Raw genomic sequence first — 27,675 nt, forward strand, 5'->3', positions numbered from 1 at the left:
TATTAGGCTTAGACTTTTTTTGAGAGACACTTTTTAAAATTAAAAAAAAATGTTCTTTTAAATGTTGTATTTTAATTTTTTTATCAAATATATGATGATAAGGAATATATATATATTTTCTTTTCATTTATTATTGATTTTATGTCGATTAAAAAATATAACTCTGGAGACCACCTAAGAATATTTATGTAAAATTTAATTTCAATATCCTCAAAAGTTCACTAGAATTATTTTCAGAAAATGTTGAATTACTATCAGAAAATATCACAGAAAAAAACAGATTTTAAAAAAATTCAGTTAAACTATTAAACGAAAATTTTAAAATGGTTCAATTCATTTTGTGTTTGAATCATAAAAATGTATAATCAAATACGTATTTAACAACAAAAAAATTAGAAACAAATAAAAATGTTGTGTGAAATCAATCAAAAATGAAACATCAATAAATAAAATAATTGAAAACAAGGTTTTGGTAATTGAAATCGTTTTTCAGTTTAAATAAATATTAAATAAAAAAACTGAAAACTGAACTAGAACTAACTAGAACTGAACTAGAATATTAAATAAAAATATAAATAAATAAAAAATAAATATAAAAATATTCACTAATTTATTATTCATTTATTACATATTTTTCTTTTGTTTTGAAATAATCTTATTTAATATAAATAAACATACTGCATCAATATAGATTCTTTGTATTACTATAAGTAACAACAAATAGTCAAAAATATTTGTAGTACAACAGTTATTTGAGAGCAAGAAACAAATACAATACAGTATTCAACTCAAAACCATAAGCAACTGGTATTGTTTTTGTGGATAGAGTAGATGAGCACAAGCAAAAGCATACAATATCAGTTACACTCATTCTCTCATTTATACTTATAGTATTAGGTACTCACCATGGTGTATTTGTTTTACAAATACTTTGTGGTGTACTACTGCACGTCTTTAGTACCTATATTGATTTTGTCATTCCGTTTGTAACACATCGTAAAACAGCTTTAATGGGCATATCTGTTTCAAAAGTACGAGTACAGCGATGAAATTCAACATAAATAAGTTTAATATGATTCAAAATCTCCTACCCCCATATTATAAGTCAGTAATTTAGTTGAATCTGAGCCGATTTTAAGTTTCTCCACGGATTTAAGGAACCTGCAGAGATAATTTATCTTTTTATCCGTGTGAGATTCACCAGCAAACATATTTTTTATTTTAGTTTTGCACCGATGTCCAAGTTTGTAGATGTTTCTCGAAAGTATTTTATATAAGAATCGTACCATTTATTAACTGATTAGAAAACCATGTTTATTCATGAATAAAACGCAACTTTGTTTTTGAAAATCCGTTGGCAATTGACGACGTTATTGATCTTTTTCTTAATATAAAATTTTTCCAAAACTAATTTTCCGAAAGATGCTTTATATGGGGGATAGGGCTAAATATGAGCCGATCCTCATACAATTTGGTGGATTTAGATTTATATAAAAGTTATTTATGCTGAATTTCATAGTGATGTAATTAAGAGAATTATGGAATTAAAGTAGTTTGCTTAAGGAGGATTTGCATTGGAACTAGGTATAAAATAAGGTCCGATCAATACAAAAATCAGTATAAACGAGTTTGCTGTAATCTTTAGTAATACTGCAGATTCTTTTTATATAACTCGGAGTATGTTTTGTTTCCGTGGTGGAGGTACTATCATTTAGTAATTTTTTTATGCATATATAGAACTTATTTTGATGAGGTCGAAAAAATTTATTTTAAATGAATATGCTCATGTCGAATTTTATCCGGATACAATCATTTAATAAAGAATTATATAGTATTAAGTGATTTTCAGAAGTGAACCTTATATGGGAGCTATGACTATTTATGGACCGATCCGGAAAAAATTGCATTTACTGATTTATATCTCCACAAAACATATTCAAGTTGAATTTTATCTAGATAACTTTTATTGTCAATGAAATTGTTCATTTAAGTTATTTTCTGAAATGATCCTTATTGGGAATTGTGACCAATTATGGACCGATCCGGGAAAAATGTCGCATAATGATTTATTATATACAAAACATATTCACGTCGAATTTTACCCCGATAGCTTTATTATATATGGGAGCTATGACCAATTAAGGGCCTATCCAGAAAGAAATTCGCAGAGCAACATATTCGAGCCGAATTTTATCTCGATAGCTTTATATATCAATGATTTTAAGTGATTTTCGGAAGTGACCTTATATGGGAGCTATGACTAATTATGGACCGATTTGGAAAAAATTTCGAAGATTAATTTATATATATAAAAAACAAGTAGGAAAGTATAGTCGGGCATGGCCGACCAAATAAAACCCTACACCATGAAGATATATGAGGATATATTTTTTAATAACAGTTAGTTATGTTGAGTTTCATTGCGATACAAATGGTTACAAGTCAATTTTAGACGTTTAAGACATTTTTTGAAGGGGGGTTTGTATGGGGGCTAGGGTTAAATAAGGGCCGATCATTACGAAAATCTGCAGTGTCATTTATATTTATTTGTGCCACTTTTTAGAGAGATAATAGTATATTTGACGTAATTATGGCATAAAAAACCATAACATACTTGGTCCAAATTTCATCAAATTATCTTGAAAATTGTGGCCTGTACCTTGCGCACAAGGTTTACATGGACAGCCAGCCAGCCAGCCGGACGGACGGACATGTCTTAATCGACTCAAAATGTGAGTCGATCGGTATACTTAAAGGTGGGTGTAGGACCAATATTTTTATGTGTTACAAACATCAGCACAAACGTATAATACCCTCCCCACTATAGTGGTGTAGGGTATAATAATCATGTCGAATTTTACCCCGATAGCTCCATTAGTTAATGAAATATGAGCGTTTAAGTGATTTTCGGAAGTGGACCTTATATAGGAGCTATGACCAATTATGGACCGATTCGAAAAAAATTTCGTAGAGTGATTTATATATACGCAAAACATATTCATGTCGAATTTTATCTCGATAGCTTTATTTATCAGTGAAAAATGCGCATTTAAGTGATTTTCGGAGGTGGGCCTTTTATGGGAGCTATGACCAATTGTGGACCAACTGAGATCTACGTTGGTAGTATGGTTTCTGTAAATATTATATTTATAAGTGAAAAATTTTGAGTTGTTCCGATATTTTTGATTAAGTTATTAATGATAAATCTATTACCAGAAATATGTACCTTAGTATGTGGGCAATGAGAAATTTTGGATCGATTCTTTTGATTTTCAACATAATTGATTGATGCGTAAAAAAAGTATCGTGTGACAAAATTCATCGAATTATCTTTTGTAGTTTCTGAGAAAACGACTTAAGAATTACGAAAAAAAACTTAATTTTTTTTTTTGAGGTAGTCTGAAATTTGTACTGATAACTTTTAACATTGTGAACCGATTTTGCTGATTTTCAATACCAAACTGCTTTGGTTTATTTCTTTAGCTTAGTTTTAACGTGAGCGTGTTTAGGCAGACAGACGGACAGACATAGCTAAATCGACGTAGAATTTGATAAGGACCCAGAATATATATACTTCGTTGGGTCTCAGATGAATATTTCTTGGTGTTACACACGGAATGACAAACTTATATATACCCTTTATCACCACTAATCGTGGTGGGGGGTATAGTAAAAAATATGTTTGCTGGTGAAACTCACACATATCTCTACTTAAACGTTATATATGTCATTATAAAGGCCTCAGCTAGAGTATTCAAAAACCGAAACCGGAAACCGGTTTTTTCCTTGTTTGAAAACCGACCGGTTTCGAATAGTTCATATATTCGAATTATTCGACTGGCCGGTTTTTTGTGTCGGTTAACCGGTTTTTTATGGATGAAATTTTCTTTAAATTTTAGAAAAAAATAACAACTTTTATATACATTTTGTGTTAATTTTTCCATCTAAATATTTAATTTTTTGACCGTGAAGGGACTTCTATAAATAGTCCATCAACATTTACCGAAGCAAAAAAATTAATTTTGGGGAAAGTCTTTTTATCCTAATGTGTACTCTTAGATGAAAAGTTGTAATATTAATTTTTATGAAAATTGAGAATTTTAGATGAGATCTGGCATAACATCTAACCTACGCACCATTTCATCGAGCACACTCTATATACATACATATGGGAAATTCTCTTTTTAATTTAGGTTTTGGGGTTAAAAAAAATGATGAAAATTTTTTAATAGCACATCAACGATATTTTGTGTGGACATTGTCTAAAATAAAGTACAATTATCTTCTCGTGAATAATTTTTAGCAAAAACCGCCAAAGTTATAGCGGTTTAAAGATAACAGTTTAAAAAATTCCCAAAATTACGTTTTTAGATTAAACTCGAAAATATAAGCGTGGATATAACCCATAACGAAGGACCCAAAATGCAAATTAATTTTACCCAAATATTTTAAATATTCGTGGATAAATTCGCTTTTTAAGAGTTTTTTTAACCTCTTCAAAAAATATTATTTTATAAAACTAAGTACACATTTTTTATAGACTATTTAACATAACGAATTAATACACACGATGAATTAATACACACGAGAAACGTTTATGCAAATATTTTTGTGGTTAGCCAATAACTGCTTGTTTATAATTATTTTCCGCTTCCATTTCTGAATTTAAATGAGTATATGATATAAAAACCGTTAAAATGTAAATCTATATAAATTTCGGAAATAAATTTCATACATGACCGAACTTTTTTCAATGCATTTAATGCAAAATCGTACTTTTTTCTAACGGCTTATCGATTTTGGTATAAGCATCATTGTCAGCTACCGATTAATGTGAAGTGTTACCAATTTTAATTAGCGGTTTAGGTGTGCTTCGTCGAGTAGTCTTGTAACTCAAGATGCAAACCATTTCTTTCTGTATAAAGACTGATTACTGATAAAATTCAGAATTTAAAATTTGTTTATAATGCGAAAATTCTCTAAAGTAAAAAATGAAAAATTCGCAATTTTTTTTGTATTCTCTCTAACATCTTTGCATGCTAATATTTTATAGCGGCTTTATGATTTCATGTAAAATTTAAAAGTATTTCGATCACGCGATATTTTGGGTATATTGAAGTTACGCTGTTAGTGTACTTCGTGAAAAAGCGCTTTTTCGAAACTTTCACGTTTGTTTTTCCAATATTTAAGCTTCTCCCGTAGAGATACCTTACAATTTTGGGGGATTTGTACCATCTTTTCATATAATATCATTAAAATGGCGATTTTTGGCTTTATTTATAATGTTTTCACCCTTTTTCCAGAGATAAAACATTTAATATTGGAATTTAATAGAACCCATAGGGTATCTAAAAATAATATTTTTTGTTATAAGAATCTGTACTTAAACTTTCAAAGATGTATTTTCGGTATCGTTTTTCAGTTTCTAATTGAATTATCTGGATCATAAGTCCCTTTTCGTTGTCTAGTGTATATTCATGCACATATTGGCACTAATATATTTTAAATTTTCAATATATTATAGCGGTATACAACCCCAAAACATGCCTTAACAAAACGCCATTCTATATAGTAGATTTCAGTTTTTACTACTCGTAACTTTCACGCTTACAATAACACTGTAACTCCAAAATTTTGATTTTAATTTGATCATAGTAAATAATATTTAATCACATATCAACATTTTTGAGTTAGATCATAATAATATCGTGCCATGCAGCATGGAGGCCATTGATATATAAAAATAATGATTTTACTATTTTGAATGGTGTTTTTTCGAGGCATCTTTTGGAGTTGTACACTTCCACAACACATTGAAAGCTTTAAATGTATAAAAGCTGATATCTTAAAGAATATATACCAGAAAACTTTCTCCGAAAATAGTTGATCCTAGTATTATAAAAATGGACTTAAGTTCCAATATATTGAATTAGCGACAGAAGAATTATCCGAATAATTTATCTTGGAACGTTTAAATACAGATTCTTGTGACAAAAAATATTATTTTTATATACCCCAAGGGGTCTTTTAAGTCCCAACATCAAATTTTTGTTTTATCTCTGGAAAAAAGGAGAAAATTTACAATTATGGCCAAAAATCGCCATTTTAATGATATTACATGAAAAGCGGGTACAAATTCCCCAAAATTGTGGACCAAATGGGCCAAAAATATATCCTTTCCGTGGACAGTAGCCCCTTAAAACAATATTACACATAAAAACCATTCGATTCTAAAATTTGTGTTGCGTATAATATGATCAAATATGAAATACAGGAAAAATTCGTATACTTTTGTAAGGAAATTTCATGGACTTTTTTTTTAAAAATCCACAATTAATTTAAGTCATTGCAAATTTTTCAAGTTTTAAAAAGCGTGATATCAAACATAAGGACTATCTAGACAATATAACAAATTAATTTATTTATTTTGCACACAAAATATATTATTAAATTTGGTTTCTTTTTATAGTTTACCCAAATTACCCATCAAACGACAGGTAATTGCAAATTTTGTAAGATTGTATAAATTTGGTTTCAAAACATTGCGACCACGTAATTCCTTACTTATAAATCGTACAACAAATAAATATGGACTATAGTCATTCAACAAGTGTATACAGCTTACATTAGCAAAATTAACTTTCTAAGTTGCAAGCCGCAGTCATAATATCAAAAAGTTTTAAAAAAAACTACTTGGTTTCAATCACATTTTTGAGGAATTTTAACTTTGAGTGTTTATTTCTCTAACATGGAACTACTCTCGACCACAAAATTTTATGGGCGTACTCCTTCAAGTCTTGTGAATAAAAATTCGTCATCACTTAATTTTCAAAGTATTAAACGAAAGAAATATTTAATGCATAAAGTTGATTTCTTAAAATCTAAAACAAAAAAAGAATTTCCCATATATAGTATATCTTTGTTAAGAAGTTGATCTAACGCTTTTTCGATAACGTAATTTTAACTATTTTCATAAGATGTCTTAAATATTGTTTTGGAATTATAATTTCAAATGTGTAATCAAATTGATCTTTCTACAAATACGTATATATTCCCGCTTTGTATTTGAAAACGTCTATGAGTTATTTTCGTAAAATTTATACATAATTTTTGCAGAAAAAATTACAATGAATTAAAAAACCGGTTAACCGGTTTTTACACTTAAAACCATATTTGATACCGTTTTTTTAGAAAACGCAATTTTTCGAAAACCGGTTTCTGAAACAGACCGGTTTTTTGAATACTCTAGCCTCAGCTTATGTTTTCTAAATCCGTGGAGAAACTTAAAATCGATTCAGATTCAACTAAGTTACTGATCTTAATATTAATATCATGATGAAATTCAGAATAAATAACTTTTATATAAACATAAATCCTTCCACCAAATTTTTCTAGGTGGAATTTTCCTTCAGAAATCAGTTTTTGAACAATTTTGTATAAAGAAAAATACCAATAACGTCGTCAATTGCTAACGGATTTTTAAAAACAAATTTGCGTTTTACTCATGAATAAACATGAACATCATTAAATGTTCATAAATGGTACGGTTCCTATATAAAATACTTTCATAAAACATCTCCAAACTTGGACAACGGTGCAAAACTAAAACAAGTAAGAGTGCTATATTCGGTTATGCCGAATCTTAAATACCCTCCACCAGCTTGCTATTTTTTTATTAAAACCCATTTAACTATCTAGATTTAAGATAACTCGGCATATGTTTTGTTTCCGTGGTGAGGGTACTATAATTTAGTAATTTTTTATGCATGTATGGAACTTATTTTGATGAGGTCGAAAAAATTTATTTTACATTTTAGCAGAATGTTTTATCTATACATAGAATATGCTCATGTCGAATTTTATCCGGATATAATCATTTAATAATGAATTATTACCATATAATTCATTATTAAATGATTAAGTGATTTTCAGAAGTGAACCTTATATGGGAGCTATGACTATTTATGGACGATCCGGAAAAAATTGCATATACTGATTTATATATACACAAAACATATTCAAGTTGAATTTTAACTCTCATTGTGCAAGTTCCTTATTGGGAGTTGTGACCAATTATGGACCGATCCGGAAAAAATTTCGCATAATGATTTATTATATACAAAACATATTCGCGTCGAATTTTACCTCGATAGCTTTATTAGTTAAGAAATTATATGCATTAAAGTTATTTTCGAAAGTGGACCTTATATGGAGCTATGACCAATTAAGGGCCTATCCAGAAAAAAATTCGTAGAGCAACATATTCGAGCCGAATTTTATCTCGATAGCTTTATATATCAATGAAATACGCGCGTTTAAGTGATTTTCGGAAGTGATTTGGGAGCTATGACTAATTATAAACCGATTTTGAAAAATTTCGAAGATTGATTTATATATATAAAAAAATATTCATGTCGAATTTTACCCCAATAGCTTCATTAGTTAATGAAATATGAGCGTTTAAGTGACTTTCGGAAGTGGACCTTATATGGGAGCTATGAACAATTATGAACCGATTCTGAAAAAAATTCGTAGAGTGATTTATATATACACAAAACATATTTATGTCGAATTTTACCCCGATGGCTTCATTAGTTAATGAAATATGAGCGCTTAAGTGATTTTCGGAAGTGGATCTTATATGGGAGCTATGACCAATTATGGAACGATTCAAAAAAAATTTCGTAGAGTGATTTATATATACACAAAACATATTCATGTCGAATTTAACCTCGATAGCTTTATTTATCAGTGAAAAATGCGCGTTTAAGTGGTTTTCGGAAGTGGGCCTTATACGGGAGCTATGACCAATTGTGGACCAACTGAGATCTACGTTGCTAGTATGGTTTCTGTGCAAAATTTTGATTTAGTTATTAACGATAAATCCATTTCTGGAAATATGTCTACTAACTTCCTAATTTTGGAAATTTGGACGTTTTTTAAGTTTAAGATCTTTTAAAATACATAAAGACTATTTTTTAAAGAAATATCTTGAAAGTTAAATAATTTTTCAAAATTTAATTCACTTTAAAATCTTTTAAAACGAAAAAGTTATGATCATTAAAAAATTAAAAATTTACTGAGAAAATTGAAAACAAGTAAGAATTTATAGTCGGGCATGACCGACCATATGATACCATACACCAGTGATTATGTTACAAATTTTGATTATTATTTTAATAATAAAGTATTTAATTTAATATTTACCTTAATTCAGAAATATTTTAACAATTTTTTGACAAAAAAGTGATTTTCCAAAAAAGGGGTTAAATGGGGCCCTGTCCTTATAAATTTTTGCAGAGGTTATTTATTCAGTTATTTATGCAGAATATCATAGTGATTTTAGTGTTTATAAGTAAATTTTGACCATCAAGTCATTTTCTGAAGGGGACTTTGTATCAGCACTGTCAAAAGAAATGTATGCGTCAAATTTCATCAAATTATCTTGAAAATTGCCACCTGTAGAGTGCACACAAGGTTTACATGGACACACAGACGCCGTCTGTCAGACGGTCATAGCTTAAACAACTTAGAAAGTGATTCTGACCCGATTGGTATACTTTAAGGTGTGGTAGACGAATATTTTTCGGTGTTACAAACTTCAGCACAAACGCATAATACCCTTCCCACTATAGTGGCTGTGATAGTCATGTTTACTCACTCTGTTCGCTGTGATAATGTCGAAATACAGTTCTAATTTTTTGGCTCCCGTGATTTACTACTGTTTACTTTAAAATAAGTAACATAACTTTAAAATCGGTGACCATAAAATGATTTTTGGAGCAAAGTGGCAACGCCGTTCACAGTTCTTTACTTTGAAATATGTACATTTGTTTATTACACAGGCCAACTAAATAAAGTTTTGTAAAACTTTTAAAACCAATTCGATTGATTTTAATGTATTTTTAGCTGCTGAAAACTAATCTGATATCGATTTTTCTCTATCACACACTATTTTCTCGCAAAATGGTATTAAATATTTAGTTCATATATTACGAACAGTTTATATAATAATTATTATAAAAATATATTTTAATTAATTAATTTCGATTATTTCGGTGTCATCTAAAAAACGGGTCTTCATTATATACTCTTCCTAAGTTAAAAATCGATTGAAAACAAGATAATATTTCACTATTGCAAAGCTTGAGTTTGATCTTCACAGTACAAGTCACATAGAGATTTTATTTCTAAAATTTGCTTAACAAAATTGTCAAAAGTTTGAAAATGGAGTTTTGGAACTGCCATCTATTTTCTATTTATGACTATATCTCAAATAAGTTTTACACTATCTAATGTAATGATGATAAAACTCACTTTTATGTTAATATCAATATATTTAATGTAATGACATAGTTTTATAAGAATATTTCCCAAAATGCGCTAATTTTTTTTAAATGTTAAGTGTTTTGTGACTCTAAATGATCTGAAGAATTTATAATAACGTTTACAAATTTTGACCTATTTTCGTGTTTTATATAATATTGAAATGACAATTGAATATGTACATACATACATATTCAAATTATCTGCTGTTACATTCCAAATACATAAATTAATTGTTAAAATTTTAGCAAAAACCATTTTCCACTTATGAGCTTTGGCTACACCAGTAAACGTAGTCCTATCGTCCTTATAACTAAAAGTTTAAGTCTGGAGGCAGAGATGGTCGATATTCGTAACTTCTGTTAAATTAAAAAATTTAATATTTGAGACACACGGGGACTAAAATATAAAAATGTGGATAATGCTTTGTTTTTATCAAATAATACTAGGACTAGTGAAAATTATTTAAAACGTTTTTTTATCGTTGACATGTGTTACTTGGACAATTTTCTCTCATATTAAATTCACACTAAGGCAAAAAAAAAAAATAGTTAAGTTCCCCTCACTGACAAAATGTAACACTGTGCACTGTGTGCCGTTAACCCATTCGTTCCCACTGTACTCGCTTGGGTACAAAAAAAAAAAAAAAAACAGTTTTATAACACTAGATTATCCGTATTACTGAGTTTTTTGTAAAATTTGATTTTTGGAACATTACTTTAGGATCTAAAGAGTAAATGTATCGAATTATAAAGTCATAAAAACATAATGGTAAATTTTAGATAATTTTTTTGTCAACAGAGTTTTTCAATTTTTCGATTTTACGCCCTTTCATTTTAATTTGATGTCACACTCATTCATTTTGAGTTGAATGGATTAGAATATTACAGAAAAATAAAGTAAACAGATCAGCCCATTAGGATTTTGTTAAAAAATAATTAAAAATTAGTTTTTAAGTTAATTTTTATAAGCTTAAATATTGGTGTACTCGCTTGGGTACAATCGGACTGCCCATGCCTATTTGTTCATATATCTTAATTATCTATTAAGGATTTTTATGTCCTTTTTGGTAAATATTTTAGATGGCTTGTAGTTGTTACTGATTATCTTTATAATAAAATCAGTTCACATTTAGATTTTTCCATTATTTTTCCAAAAATTGCCAAGAAATTGATGAAAAAGGAATTGATAAATACAGTTAATTACTGGGAGATCTGCCAGACAACACTTTTGGTGAATGGGAAGTGTATGACAGTAGTGTCAGTGAAGAATACATCGCATGTGATGAATTTTAATTAATTTATTTTAACACAAATATGAATAAAGTGTCGAAAAAGTGCACTGAATATGGTAATTCACAGAGAATTTCAATACATTTCATAATTAATCTAATGGAAAAATTCTCAATACTAATTGATTCGATTTTTTATGTAGGAAAGTACCAAACAAATATAATAAAAATAGCTTTTAATTTTTTTTTTATTTATTTGTATTTTTACCCATATTGTACCGCTGTTCCCATCCGAGTACAGCCCAAAAACCGCATTTCCAAAATTTAAAAATTTTTTGTTTTTAAATTTTATTTTAAATTAACCCATAATAAGATATAATTTGCAACAACAAATTTAAATTTATTGATTTTAAGATGGTTGGATTCTAATGGGTTAAATTTATTGACATTGTTAAAACAATGTCACATTGACATTCATTTCTTTTTATTCATTGGCTATAAATGTAAACTAAAAAATAAGTAATATAATAAAATATTTTTGAACTGATTACAGATTGTGGGTTTTCAAACGAAGAAATAAGAATTGTTGGTGGTAGACCTACGGGTGTAAATCAATTTCCATGGATGGCACGCATTGTTTATGATGGAAAGTTTCATTGCGGTGGGTCCCTACTCACAAAAGATTATGTTCTGACAGCTGCACATTGTGTAAAAAAACTACGAAGGTCCAAAATAAGAGTAATTTTTGGAGACCACGATCAACAAATTACCTCTGAGTCTAAAGCTATCCAAAGAGCGGTAACAAGTATTACCAAACATAGGAATTTCGACCCTGATACGTATAATAATGATATCGCGTTATTAAAATTAAGGAAACCTATAATATTTTCTAAAATTATTAAACCAGTGTGTCTTCCTCGCTATAATTATGACCCAGCAGGTAAATGATTAACATATTGTTTTCTATTTATACTTATAAGAAAATTGTGCGAAAATTTTCTGAAATAAGCTTTATATTGATTTTTTTATTAAAAATTTTGAAAAATTGTAATTTTTACAATAACACTAGTTTACAAATTAATACTTTTTATTTGCTTATGGAATAAAACATATATTTTTGAATATATGTTATATGTTTCGATAATTAACTAACATTTTTTTTCCTATACGTCAAAATTTTTATATAAAGAGGTTTTAATTTTACATCATCCTTCAAGACTGCTGATAAAATATTTAAAAATTATTATTGATTTTGGGGTGCTTGCGCGTTTTTCAGAACATACATAACAATTAACTCCGAAAAAATTCAATAATATAAATTTTAGCATTTTCTTAACCCCCTTTTTATTTGATCAGATTTTTTAGAATTGTCTTTGAGGCTTTTTTATTAAGTTTTCCGGACGTAATTCCTAAGAATTTTCCAATCAATGTTAGTCAGGAATGTTATTTCCGGAATAACATCACTTCCAAGATACAATTTTGTATAGATGTTCTCGTAATTCTGTGTGTCCACTCAGAGTACGTACCATCATACTAACTTCAGACTTGCTAATTTTGAGGAGATTTCTCGTCTTGTTCTCATCAGGGTCACCCCATAGGATTTTTGTGTTTATACCCACCGTTTAATTATTCCAAGAGTCCTTATGGAATTCTCTCACCCATATTTTGGTTTTGTCGGGTTAACTACATCGAGATCCCTTCCCTTTAAAGATATTACATTCGCCCTTTCGTTGCCGACTACTACCGAGTAGCCTGGTACCCATATGATGCAAACCTTACCTCTGTGAGAGTATTCATATACATAACAATTAACTCAGAAAAAAATCAATAATATAAATTTTAGCATTTCATTAACCCCCTTTTTATTTCTATCAGATTTTTAATAATGTCTTTGTTGCTTTTTTATTAAAAACAAGTAAGAGTGTTTATTCGGCTATGCCGAATCTTATATACCCACAATCAAATCACTGCCATTTAAATAAACTTTGATATTTTGAATATTTTACTATTATATATCGATATTAATGAGAACATCAGGGTAATATTTGAAAGAGGTCCATTAATGGGGGTTTAACTATAGACAGTGCTCTTTCGAATTAAATATATTAATTTATATAGGGTGTAGTGTTATATATACATATATGGACCAATTCTAATAAAAGTCGGTAGGAAGATTTCAGTTCCTTATCTATTTCAAATTTCATAGATCTACTTGTATTTTAAAGCCAGTAATTAAAGTCATTTCCTTAAAGGGATCACAAAAAGTTTGGTGGATATATATTGGCTTGCATGAAACCTATGTTTTGGTTTTGTCAGGTTAACTAAACAAGATCCCTTCCCTTTAAAACTATTACACTTTCGTCTGCCGACTACTCCCGAGTGGCCTGGTACCCATATGATGCAAACCTTACCTCTGGGAGAGTATTCACTTAAAGCTTTCTTACAATCCAATATGGTCTTAGATTTAATTATATCACCTGATATCGCCCTAATTGCCTTCTGGCTTTCAGTAAATATATTAAGACCTGTGGGTGCCATATTTATTCTAATCCAATTTATACATTCCGTTATTGCTCGGACTTCTGCCAGGAAGCTTGTGTTATGAATAGGTAAAATATGGTATATTTCTGTTTCTGGGTCTTCAATAAAGAACTTCAGGCCCACTTTATCCCCCAGTTTAGAGCCATCCGTGTAACAACGGATTCCTATTGGTATTTGCTCTAGTTTTCCGCTTGACCAATCTGGGATCAGAGTTTCAAAGTTTCCAACATATTCTGTGTCTGACATACATTGCTAACGTGTCCTATAACCGCTTTTGGCAAGTTCGCCAAAGTAAAGAGCCGTTCGGCTTTAAGCGCCGCTTCATATCTTAAATATGTTTCAATGGGTGGAATCTCTAGCATAGTTTCCAGAGCCTTGGTTGAAGTAGTACCCACGGCACCACTCACACCCAGGCAGCATGTACGCTGAACTCCATGTAGTAGTTTCATATTACACTTTTTGTCCAAAGCAGTCCACCAGATTTTTGAAGAATAAGCTAGAATTGGTCTAATTACACTTTTATAAAGCCAATTTGTCATAGTAGGACTAAGACTTCATTTCATGCATATAGTAGGTAGGTAGGTTGATAGGAGGATGTATACTATATCAAATCCGAAGAAATACACCTAGGCCACTATCGGGCCTGTTGTGCGCTGAATTATTTTTCGGTGTTCATAAACTCAGTTTCCTAAACGTAATTCCTAAGAATCTTCCAATCAGTGTTATTCAGGAATGTTATTTTTGGAATAACATCACTTCCAAGATACTTGGATCTAACTTCGACGAATGCCTGGCAGTGGCTCTACATTCGTCTAAATCCGCACGTCCAATTTTGCATAGATGTGCTCGTAATCCTGTGTGTCCACTTAGAATACGTACCACAATACTAACTTCAGACTTGCTTAATTTGAGGAGATTTTTCGTCTTGTTCTCATCAGGATCACCCCATAGGATCTTCGTGGTTCTACCCACTGTTTCATTATTCCAAGAGGCCTTATGGAATTCTCTCACCCATATTTTTAGTTCAGCTTTTGTTGGTTTCGCGTTTGTCAGGTTAACTGCCTCGAGCTCCCTACCCTTTAAAGCTATTACATTCGCCCTTTCGTTGCCGACTACTCCCGCGTGGCCTGGTACCCATATGATGTAAACCTTACCTCTGGGAGAGTATTCAGTTAAAGCTTTCTTACAATCCAATACGGTCTTAGCTTTAGTTCTATCGCCTGATATCGCCCTAATAGCCTTCTGGCTATCGGTAAATATATTAAGCGCTGTGGGCGCCATATTTATTCTAATCCAATTTACGCATTCCGTTATTGCTCGTACTTCTGCCTGGAAGCTTGTGTTATGATTTGGTAAACGGTGGTATATTTCTGTTTCTTCAATATAGAACCCCAGCCCCACGTTGTCCCCCAATTTAGAGCCATCCGTGTAACAACGGATTCCTACTGGTATTTGCTCTAATGTTCCGCTTGACCAAGACATTCTATCTCGGATCAGCGTTTCAAAGTTTCCGACATATTCTGTGTCTGGTATACGATCAGGCACGTCCGATGATTGTGTATAACCTTCCAATGTGTCCAGTATACATTGATGACGTGTCCTATAACCGCTTTTGGCCAGTTCGCCTAAAGTAAAGAGCCGTTCGGCTGTAAGCGCCGCCTCATATCTTAAATATGTTTCAATGGGTGGAATATCTAGCACCGTTTCCAGAGCCTTGGTTGAAGTAGTACGCATGTCACCACTTATACCCAAGCAGCATGTACGTTTAACTCCCTGTAGTAGTTTGATATTGCACTTTTTGTCTAAAGCAGTCCACCAGATTATTAAAGCATAAGCTAGAATTGGTCTAATTACGCTTTTATAAAGACAATTTGTTTTAGTAGGACTAAGACCCCATTTCATGCCTATAGTTCTCCTACATATCGCCCAGCACCGATGTGCCTTGTTGATCCTATCCTCTATGTGGTGTCTCCATTTTAATTTCCTGTCAAGGATTACACCTAAGTACTTAACTTTGTCTGTCATGGGTATCTTCTTGAACAGGAAGCAAGGATCATTAAACAAGGAAATTTTTGGCTTTCTTGTGAAAAGACAGATTTCCGTCTTCGCCGGGTTAACATTGAGGCCTCTCGGTTGAGCCCAGCTCAAGGCCGTATTCAGAGCCTCCTCAGCTCTTCTGCACAAATAATTTGGATCCTTTCCCTTTTAAAGTATCACGACATAGTCTTAGACAGGTCTAAGTCCTTTCTCAGTTAGGGACCTTAGGAGGCTATTAATCGTGGTATACCGCGAAATACCTTCTTCCTGATAGTTATATCGTACATATTGCAGCTTATCCATCTGTTCCTTAGCATGTGGTTGATCCAGTTACGGTGCACCCGGTCAACATAAAACTGGTCTATGGATTGGATAAGAGTATCATTGTGCACGTTACATTGCATCCTGCCATTAAATGGGGGTATTTGTCAATTTTAAATATCTAAAACAGATGTACGGAAACCAGTCCCGCCTCCATCTGCAGCTTTATAGGGAACAAAGCCCTCGACTTCTCCTTTAACCATATCAGATGTAATTACAATTTCCGTGTTAGCCTCCCCATCCTCCAATAGCGGTTCATCTATGTTATTCGATATACCTGGTGGGAAATGAGAGTCCATTTAGGTGTTCTCCTCCATATCCTTCAGCCTCCTGCCTGATTTCGGCTGGACATGTGTTTTGGAAGAGTCTTACCAAGGTTCCGGATCTCCCCTGTTACGCAGAGTTTCTCCTGGGCAGATCTCCGCTCTCGCAGAAGGCAGCTGTCCTCGAACGATTCAACCAGGACACTTATAAGCATTTCTACTTTAGCGTCTATGTCCTCTTTATTTCGACATTGAAAAGTGTCCTGACATAAATGGGTCTTTAGTAAGGTCCCGAACATTGTTCAATTAGTTTTAGACTTTCCGAAATTGTATCTGCTTTGGTCTCGGCCGTAGTATTTTGAATCTTATGTACCGATGGTCAGGAAAGGAGTGCTCGTCCGAAACTCTCCAATCCTGAATTTCGTTTATAAGCTCTTCTGAACATATAAATAGTTATATCTAATACCTCTTCTCTGTTTTTATTGACAAAGATAGCTTTATTACCTAAGTTCAATGTGATCAAGACTTTAGTATTAAGGAAATTCATGAGGGCTTGTCATCCGCGATTGGTATTTATACTACCCCAACCTACATGGTGAGAGTTGGCATCACAACCTATTACAATTTTTTTATTTTTCAGCTCCGACGTTGGTGGTAGTGTCAGAAAATCGAAAGACAGGTAAACAGATGCAAGGTATATGTTGCTACGACCTTGCTTTAGCACCGTTGCATCCGATGTGGATAATCCTTGTGAAAAAAGCGCAACGCATCGATCCTCAAAACGAACCAACACTTTTATAGCCACATATGTATGTATGTTCCTTAAACATATAAAAAGTATTTCTACTATCCCACGGTAAATAGTCATTTCTTAGATTAGTAGTCATTTCTTAGATTAGTAGTCATTTCTTAGATTAGACTTTCCAAGGACAATTTTCCTTTTCAGGGGCAGGACTAATAAGTGTAATTAGCTTGCAAATCATAAAAAAGCATTAAAAATATCGAATGGAGTATAAGTTTGGGAACTTTCTAGTGATTAAGTTTATTGTCTTTATACAAGTATTTGGTATCATTGAACACATATTGACTTAAGGACTAAACTTTAATAGATGCATAATATAAGGTATCTTTCAGTAGAACATCATTTACGAAAAAGTAAAAAATCATAATATAGAGATTTTTTAAAATTACTAATATAAAAGTTGAGTAAATGTAAAATTTGAACGGATAAAAATATCGAAACAAAATTTTGGACATATTTAGATTCAATTCTTTCTAAAATATACCGTTAGCTGTTATCTCATTTTCTATATAAAAATACCGAAATTCCTAAAGCGGAAAAAATGTATTCCAAAAAATGTGTTTTTTGATAAAAGTGACCACTGTGACGTTATTTACCGTGTGATAATAGAAATACTTTGTATATATTTAAGGAACATTATGGCTATATAAATATGTGATCGTTGTGAGGATCGGTGCCTTGCGTTTTTTTTTTCAATCAAAATATTTTTTCAAAATTGACCAAGTTTGGATAGGACTGGTGGGAGAAGTGTCCGCTGATGTGAGCCAAGTTTTTTTTTACACGCTTCTACATTAAGTTCTCTTTTCGGATCATAAAAAATTTGTATTAAGTCCCGAATAAAATTTGTTTCTGTAAAAGAAAGAATGCAGGGACGTTTTTGGGGATATCCTACAAAATACTGGACTTTTTACATGCTGCAACTTTGAATGTGTCTAACTTTTTATAGGGACAAGATAACTGTTGTTGTTTGTTTTATTTATAATATTGTCCGAAATCTAGAGAATATTTTTAAACAATTTTAAGGCCCGCAACATTTAAAAAACTAAAAATAAAAAAATAAACTTACATAAATATCTCTTAAAGCAAAAGAGATAACAAACACATGTAACCATATTTTTGCAGACCTTCTCAAGGAGTAGCTATATTTAAAATTTCAGCTCATTCAGATCATAAATTGATTTTTGGCGAGTTTAAAAAAAAAAAATAATATCCGAGGTGATCAACTTTGAGGGGCTTACCACTGGCCCCCATTCCGCCCTCAATCACATATAATTATCAAACAATCCTAGTATAAGTTTGGGAACTTTCTAGTGATTGAGTTTATAGTCTTTATACATTGAATTTAATTTTTTCGTAATAATAAAAATCAGGTGCTCACGCTTTATATAAAAAATCGGTGTAAATAATAGATACAGTTAATACAAAACCCCAAATATAACATTTTTTTAACTCGTAAAAATGTAAGAACAAAAAATATATCTTCAGCATTGAAAAAATAGAATTATTTTCGCTTCTTCGGATGTCACTAAACATCACTTCAACAGAAGGTAAAAAATTCACTTAGTGCTACTTTTGAAGTGTTGATAAATGTTATTCTTTTGGTAGTACTTCGTTTTATTTTTGCTGGGTACTGTTATTCAAAGATTGTTTCGAACAAAATGTGTGTTCGAAATTTGGCATCAATGTGATCAAAAAGAACCGAAATATATAGGTTGAACGTTATTGCGGCACAACATTCACGTATTGAGAAATGTCTATGAAAATTGTATGAAAAATTAAAAAATTACACAGGGAAAAATTTTTAGCTTGAGACCAAGATATACTATTCTTAAGGATTGAATTTTGATTATTACAGGTAAGGCAAACGTGACACGAAAACCTGATGTGATAAAAAAAATTCAAATTCGAATTTTGAGCAACATTTCTACCTTTCGCCTTTTTTTAAATTTTTGTTGGCAGCATATTTCGTATGTTCCTCGAGAATTCTGACTAAAATCTGAATAGTCAAATATTAATTGCAAAAATAAAAAAGGGAACTCCTTCTCCCAACTGACAGCCGGAAGGTTCCAAGTTCAACCCCTGTCTGAGTCGGCTTTTGTAATTATTATTTTTTTTTTTGTTTTGTTTCTTGCGTTCATAAGTAGAGACATACCTGACAACACATAGAGGTGACAAGTGACTATTGACGAAATATGCTCTGGATCGAGATAAAGGGACTAGAGGAGCCATTGCAAACACTAGCGGTCAGTCGGGTGGGGGTGGATTCTTGTCTCAGTTATCTCGCTTGTCAACAGACGAAAATTTGCTACATAAATAATATTATAGACTCCTATATAAATAGTTATGGACATATAATTGATCATAACTCAACAAAGATAATGACAGAACCCCGTATTTAGATCAATTAAACTGAAATTAAACTAAAAAACATCAACCGGAAACGACTATTCTTTAATTAAGTCTCCCCTTGGTGGTATTTGGGTAGAGACGCGCCTAGAAACCCTCCCTTCCTATGATCTTAGTAGCGCTAGCGATCAACTAAGATCCCAAACTCCATTACTGACACCTTCACATCACATTGCAGTAAGAAAACTTTTTATGTGTTTAGCAATTCATATTAAAATTCATTTTTTATTTTAAATGTTAACACAAAAACTAAATATTTACCAAGAGCTTACAGAAACCCGATATTATGCGAGTTTACTTTATAATCTATATTAAAACGATTAACTTTAAGTAACATTTCCAACCAAAGCCGAATTTAATCAAATAAATGATATATCGAACTTAAATAAGAACCGGTTCCGGTTACAATATAATAAAAAAGGTATATAAATGGCAACTTAAGGTGTATTAGTTTACTTGTTTCAATTTTAAGTATAATTGAATGAAACAAATTAATAAAATGTCAATTTTAACATTTGAAATAAGGAAATTTATAGGTTATAAGCAATTATCAAAGTTTTTTTTTTTTTAAATTTTAGAGTTAAAAAAAATCAAAAAATTTTTCTGATGGCACAATCAAAATATTTTGTGTGAATATAAACAGACCCTAACACGTGATGAATCCGGTCGCGCTAATCATTTTGATCGAGGGGCGCAAAAGTTATAGCGGTTTTTACCTAAATATTAAAAAAATCTTAAAAATAAATATATGTTATTTTTGAAACAAAATTGCTCATAATTGGAAAAATAATTCAAATTTAGAGCATTAAATACATACCATAAAATTTATTTTCAAAAATTTTAAAAATACACAGTAAGAAATTTCATTTCAGTATTTTTTAACTTGTTGCTTATAGTTTTTGAAAAATCGCGAATTAGTAAAATTTAAGAAAAAAACAGGTAATATCTGAATTTACTAGCTTGATTTATAAGGGAATGCAATTAAAAAGTTATATTTTGAAGGAATAAAATATTTATAGAGTGATGCTTTTTGATGCTATGTACATTTTATTTGGCCCACAAAACCTACAATTATTTTACTTTTTTGATGCGCCCCATCAAATATTATTAAAATATTAAGAGAACTTGCAAATGGCGATAATTTTGACGAAATTTGAGCATCATCCATGATGTGACTTGGCAAAATGTGTTTAGATAAAAGTGACGTCTTTTAAATACATTTATGATCCCAAACCATTGTGTTTGTCATTATATTCATGTCTACTCAGCAAATGTTCGTATAAGTCAATATTTCAGGGCACATTAAGATATATATCATACTGTGTATAATTACATCAGCTAATCATTGTTTTCCCAATTTTTGTATTTTATTAAGGGGCGTCGGCGGCGAAAAAATTATTTAGTCTTGGCTGGAAGTCTTGTGTATATAATCCTTTAAAAAAATTATTTGACATTTTATTCTTACCAAAGTTATTAACAATTAAGTTCAATTTCAAAGGAATTAAAAAACTTTGATATTTGCTCATATACGTTATTAGATGTATATACAACAATCTTGAGCTAACTTATTAGTAAAAAAAAACTTTTTAAAACTTAATTTGTTTTTTTTAACATTGATAGATAGGAATTCTGTATCTAATAATTAATAAAATAAAAGGATAAACTTTTAGGTGATTATCGTAAAGCACTTGGTATCAAAGACTGCAAGTACTATAAAAAGGGTGATGACAAATGTCCCTTTGGTAATAAATAACCCAGTACCGGCGGCAAGTGTTGATCCACTAGCGAGTCACGTGTCGTCGTCATCCTGCAATCGTGAGCAAAATACTACTACGGAGGTGGGTACCTTGGCCTCCGTGGCGGACAATGCGTCAAGTGTACAGCATGCCATTAGTAAAAACATAGGGACGAAAGAGAAGGATGTCTTTGTCAGCCTTTAAATATAGGTGAGGGTTCCGACTCTGAATCCTCAGAAGATAATAACAACACCATTATAGCAAATCCCAAAAAGGATGAAGTAGGGCAAATGGTGAAACAGGTGAGTGATAGCATAGCTAAAATACCTATTACTAAGAAAAAACTATCTGGAGCACAGATGAGGAAGCTGAAAAAGATGCTTCAGGAAATCATAGTTAGTCAATCCAACGACACTCCAAAGGAAAAATCGGACTCTCTCACAAGATCTGAGGCAAAGAGGATCAGGTCTCCCGAAGAGTTGACAACTGAGAATAAACCTAAGAAAAAAAGAGCTCCCCGTCTTCTAATATACAGTCGAAGCCAAGCCATACTTCACTCAAAGGAACCTCAAGTCAGAATCCTGAGTGTAAGGGTGACAACGCCAAGATAGATATCCCGAAGACGACCACGTCGGCGAAATCAACCTCGAAGGTAAGGATATCTCAAAAGAAGCTCCGAAAAGCGAGGAAAGATAGGCTTGACAGTGGAAAAGGAAAAGAGCTGCCATCTTACGCCAAAGATGCCAAAAGAAGACACCGGGACGATCTCTGTTATGCAGTTTACGATGCCTTTAATCCGACAGGCAAAATTCCAGTAGACCAACAGAGTAAGGTAGAAGATCTGGTGAACAATAAGATAGTGGACCACGCAATCGCTTTAAATGGCAAACAACCAATAGAGAGCGTGAGCTGCGTGTTCAGAATGGGCGTGATGTTGATGAGGTTGGCATCTCACCAATGTGTGAGCACCCTAAAGAACTTGGTGGAAAGTATCCCTCCTCCCTGGGACGGCGCTAAGCTGGGACTGGCAAAGAAGGGCGAGCTTCCGGTGCTCTTAAAGTCCACTGTCTACATAAAGGATGGGGCAGTAAACTGGCTAATGAACGTATACTGGAAATTCTTGGTGGTCAAAATGCTGAGCTAGCCATGGAAAAATGGGACGTCTTTTACATGAAAGAAGAACCTGAGGGAACTTTATTTGTAATAGGTATCGACCAGAAATCTATGGCTGGTCTTGCCAAGAATAAAGGTTTTGGAAGGACTGTTACAACAAGCCTCGGAAAGGACACTAAAATACCTAAGACCACAGCATCAGTAGCAACTACTGATAACGTTAAGGAGTCAAATCCTAAAAGCGAGGAAGATACCACTAACACGCCAAAAGGAGGTGCAGCTGCCCTTGCCAAAATTGGGGAGGTGCCGATTGAAAGGGATGTCAAAACCGGCCCCGATAAGGACACTAAAACACCTAAGACCGTACCCAAAGCATCATTAGCAAGTACTGGTAATTTTGAGGTTTCAAATCCTAAAAGCGAGGAGGAAATCACTCACTCGCCAGAAGACAGAACAGCAGTGCTGTCCAAAATTGGGAAAGTGTCGATTAAAAAGACTCTTCCTATGTCTGATAAGGACACCGCAGTGCCATCAATGGTACCCACTGCAACAATAGCCACTTCAGGTTACCCGGAGGAGTCAATTCCAACGAGCGGGGATGTAATCACTAGCTCGCTGGAAGACAGTTTAAATGGATGACAATGATTGAGGTTATCCAAATAAACCACCATCGGAGCGAGACTGCTACCAACGCTCTGATGGCTAAAATTACTACAGGTAAGATACATATAGCTTTAATCCAGGAACCTTGGACGTTTCGCAACAAGGTTTCATGATTAAATCACGTAAATTTCCAACTTTTCTACTCTGATACAGAGTCTCGACCGAGAACATGTATCTTATGTCACAAGAATTTATGTTTTCTCCTCTCAACAGGATTATCCACATCGGATGTAACGGTACTGAAGCAAGGTCGTGGCAACATATACCTTGCATCTGTTTACCTGCCTTTTGATTCTCCGACACTACCACCAACGTCGGAGCTGATGAAACTGGTCGAAGAAGCACAAAGGCAAAATAAGAAAATTGTAATAGGTTGTGATGCCAACTCCCACCATGTAGCTTGGGGTAGTACAAACACCAATCGCAGGGGACAAGCCCTTATGGATTTCCTTAATACTAAAGACTTGATCACATCGAACTTAGGTAATAAAGCTACCTTTGTCAATAGAATCAGAGAAGAAGTATTAGATATAACTATATGTTCAGAACAGCTTATAAACGAAATTCAGGATTGGAGAGTAAATGACGTATCGAAGATAAAAAATTCCTATCCAAAACTCATGTCCAACCGGAATCTATGGTCGATGATACGGGCAGGAGGCTGAAGGATATGGAGGAGACAATGAAACTCCTAATGGACTCTCATTTTCCACCCGGTATATCGAATAACATAGATGAACCGATATTGGAGGAAGGGGAGGCTAACACGGAAATTGTAATTACATCTGATATGGTTAAAGGGGCAATCAAGAGCTTCGCTCCCTATAAAGCTGCAGCGCCGGATGGCATTTTCCAGGCACTCTTGAAATTCACATATAACCCCATTAAATGGCAGGATGCAAGGGTAATATTTATACCTAAACCAGGGAAACCTAGCTATTCGACACCTAAGTCTTATCGACCGATAATTCTTACGTCCTTCCTACTTAAAACTTTGGAACGTATAGTTGATAGTATGGTGAAAAGCAGTATAGCCGACAAAGACCTAAAATTTAAGCAGCATGCTTATGTAAAGGGACGTTAGGTGGAAACCGCTTTAAACGAAGTTGTCCACTACATAGGTTCATCCTTTGATAGCAAACTGTATACACTGGCAGTATGCATTGACATCGAAGGCGCCTTCAATAACGTGCACACTGATACTCTTATCCAATCCTAGACCAGTTTTATGTTGACCGGGTGCTCCGTAACTGGATCAACCACATGCTAAGGAACAGATGAATAAGCTGCAAGATGTACGATATAACTATAAGGAAAAAGGTATTTCGCGGTATACCACAGGGTGGCATTTTGTCACCTTTACTCTGTTTTACCACGATTAATGGCCTCTTAAGGACCCTAACCGAGAAAGGACTTACCCCTGTCTGTTATGCAGACGATGTCGTAATACTTTTAAAGGGAAAGGATCCAAATTACTTGTGTAGAAGAGCTGAGGTGACTCTGAATACAACCTTGAGCTGGGCTCAACCGAGAACTCAATGTTAACCCGGCAAAAATGGAAATCTGTCTTTTCGTGGGCAAGAAGATACCAGTGACAGACAATGTTTAGTACTTAGGTGTAATCCTCGACCGGAAATTAAAATAGAGACACCACATAGAGGATAGGATCAACAAGGCACATCGGTGCTGGACTATATGTAGGAGAACTATAGGCATGAAATGGGGTCTTGGTCCTACTATGACAAATTGGCTTTATAAAAGTGTAATTAGACCAATTCTAGCTTATGCTTCAATAATCTGGTGGACTGCTTTAGACAAAAAGTGCAATATCAAACTACTACAGGGAGTTCAGCGTACATGCTGCTTGGGTATAAGTGGTGCCATGTATACTACTTCAACCAAGGCTCTGGAAACGTTGCTAGATATTCCACCCACCCATTGAAACATATTTAAGATATGAAGCGGCGCTTACAGCCGAACGGCTCTTTACTTTAAACGAACTGGCCAAAAGCGGTTATAGGACACGTCATCAATGTATACTGGACACATTGGAAGGTTATACACTATCATCGGACGTGCCTGATCGTATACCAGACACAGAATATGTCGGAAACTTTGAAACGCTGATCCCAGATAGAATGTCTTGGTCAAGCGGAACATTAGAGCAAATACCAGTAGCAATCCGTTGTTATACGGATGGCTCTAAATTGGGGGACAAAGTGGGGCTGGGTTTCTATATTGAAGACCCAGAAACAGAAATATACCACCGTTTACCAAATCATAACACAAGCTTCCAGGCAGAAGTACGAGCAATAACGGAATGCGTAAATCGGATTAGAATAAATATGGCGCCAACAGCGCTTAATATATTTATCGATAGCCAGAAGGCAATTAGGGCGATATCAGGAGATAGTACTAAATCTAAGACCGTATTGGATTGTAAGAAAGCTTTAACTGAATACTCTCCCAGAGGTAAGGTTCACATCATATGGGTACCAGCCCACTCGGGAGTAGTCGGTAACGAAATGGCGAATGTAATAGCTTTAAATGGTAGGGAGCTCGAGACAGTTAACCTGACAAACGCGAAACCATTCGACGCAACAAAAGCTGAACTAAAAATATGGGTGAGAGAATCCCATAAGGCCTCTTGGAATAATGAAACAGTGGGTAGAACCACGAAGATCCTATGGGGTGACCCTGATGAGAGCAAGACGAAAAATCTCCTCAAAATGAGTAAGTCTGAAGTTAGTATGATGGTACGTATTCTGAGTGGACACACAGGACTACGAGCACATCTATGCAAAATTGGACGTGCGGATTCAGACGAATGTAGAGCATGTGGAGAGGACAGTGAAACTCTGCAGCACTTTCTTTGCCACTGCCAGGCATTCGTCGAAGTTAATATCTTGGAAGTGATATTATTCCGGAAATAACATTCCTGACTAACACTGATTGGAAGATTCTTAGGAATTACGTTCAGGAAACTGAGTTTCTGAACACTGAAAAATAATTCTTTCAGTTTTTTTTCATGATAAGAAGGGCACAACAGGCCCGATAGTGGCCTAGGTGTATTTCTTCGGATTTGATGTAGTACACATCCACCTATCGACCTACCTACCCTACCTACCTAATAAATAAGATTTTGTTTATCTGCACTCAATAGTCAAATGATAACAAAACAACAGATATAAAACAGAATAAAAATTATATTTAGCAAACATTTCAAAAGCTTTTAATAAAATTAAACATTAGTCTGAGCGAGTAATTAATGTTACTGTTGTTTTATTAAAATTTTTTGATAAATACGTACATACATACATATATATCTATATGATAATATTTATTTTTCTCACTCACCGAATTTACAATGTAAGTTTGTATATAAATGCATATGTAGAGGCCTCTGCAACTGCTGGTACTGAAGATGAGATGCATGTACGAATGTACAAGCGTGTAATGCTTGTAGTAAGGGTATTCAATGCAGATGATTATACTTAATTAAAATTAAAATAGTGTATCTTTAAATTATAGATTCTTATTTAATCAACTTAAAAAGAAATTTTAATGTGCAATATCTAGTTTAAGGGTTTTAACTAGTTTTAAGGATTTTTAATTGGCTTAAGGTTTTTTCTTTTAATTATCTTTTCATAAGGAAAATTCACTATTTGTAGACTTTTCAAATAAATTATTTAATTTGTTAATTTTAGCTTGTCTAGCTTAACCTTTTTTTATGACAAGTTTGGAGTTTTTGGACTTATTATTTTTTTACTCTTTGACTAATTTGCACATTTAGATATTTATTTTTAAGTAGGTTTTCGTAAATTACACTTTCGTAAGTAACTTGCACTATAATTACATAACGTTGGTATTTAAGCCATCAAATGAGATCTTCAAAGGGATTTTAAACCAGATTCTTCGAAGGAATCAATCCTTTGGGCAGTATAGGATGATATAAATTAGTAGATTTGCCCGATGATAAGAGTTGATTTAGTTTTTTCAATTGAATTCTTTGTTTTAAATAAGTTAAATTTTATATTATTGTCATGTAATTACTGTATGCTCTTTCTCATTCAAAATAAATGTGATCATAGGCAATTGTTCGATCTTTCTCTTCTTCCTCTTTATCAAAAGAATTCTTAAAGAATGTCTGGAATGTGGATACACATTTCTAGCTGAGCGATTCTGCTAACGTTTGCAATAGCTTAACAGATTGACATACGTACATTTATTATCAAA

General features: G+C 32.9%; 1 protein-coding gene across 2 annotated transcripts in view; it reads left to right on the plus strand.

Moving 5' to 3' along the window:
* LOC119599714 (trypsin-1) overlaps nucleotides 1–27,675 on the plus strand; it is a 146,596-nt gene that overhangs the window by 80,009 nt on the left and 38,912 nt on the right. For both annotated transcript variants that reach the window (XR_005231093.1, XM_037949611.1), the window contains exon 2: nucleotides 12,111–12,497. Coding sequence is in view for 1 of the 2 variants with exons in the window: in XM_037949611.1 (XP_037805539.1) it covers nucleotides 12,111–12,497 (387 nt within the window). In the remaining variant the exon portion in view is untranslated. The remainder of the gene's footprint in view (nucleotides 1–12,110; nucleotides 12,498–27,675) is intronic.

The sequence above is a fragment of the Lucilia sericata genome, unplaced genomic scaffold, assembly GCF_015586225.1.
Source record: "Lucilia sericata isolate MDLA Ls3-8-SP2 unplaced genomic scaffold, ASM1558622v1 Contig000086F_arrow, whole genome shotgun sequence".
NCBI lineage: Eukaryota > Metazoa > Arthropoda > Insecta > Diptera > Calliphoridae > Lucilia > Lucilia sericata.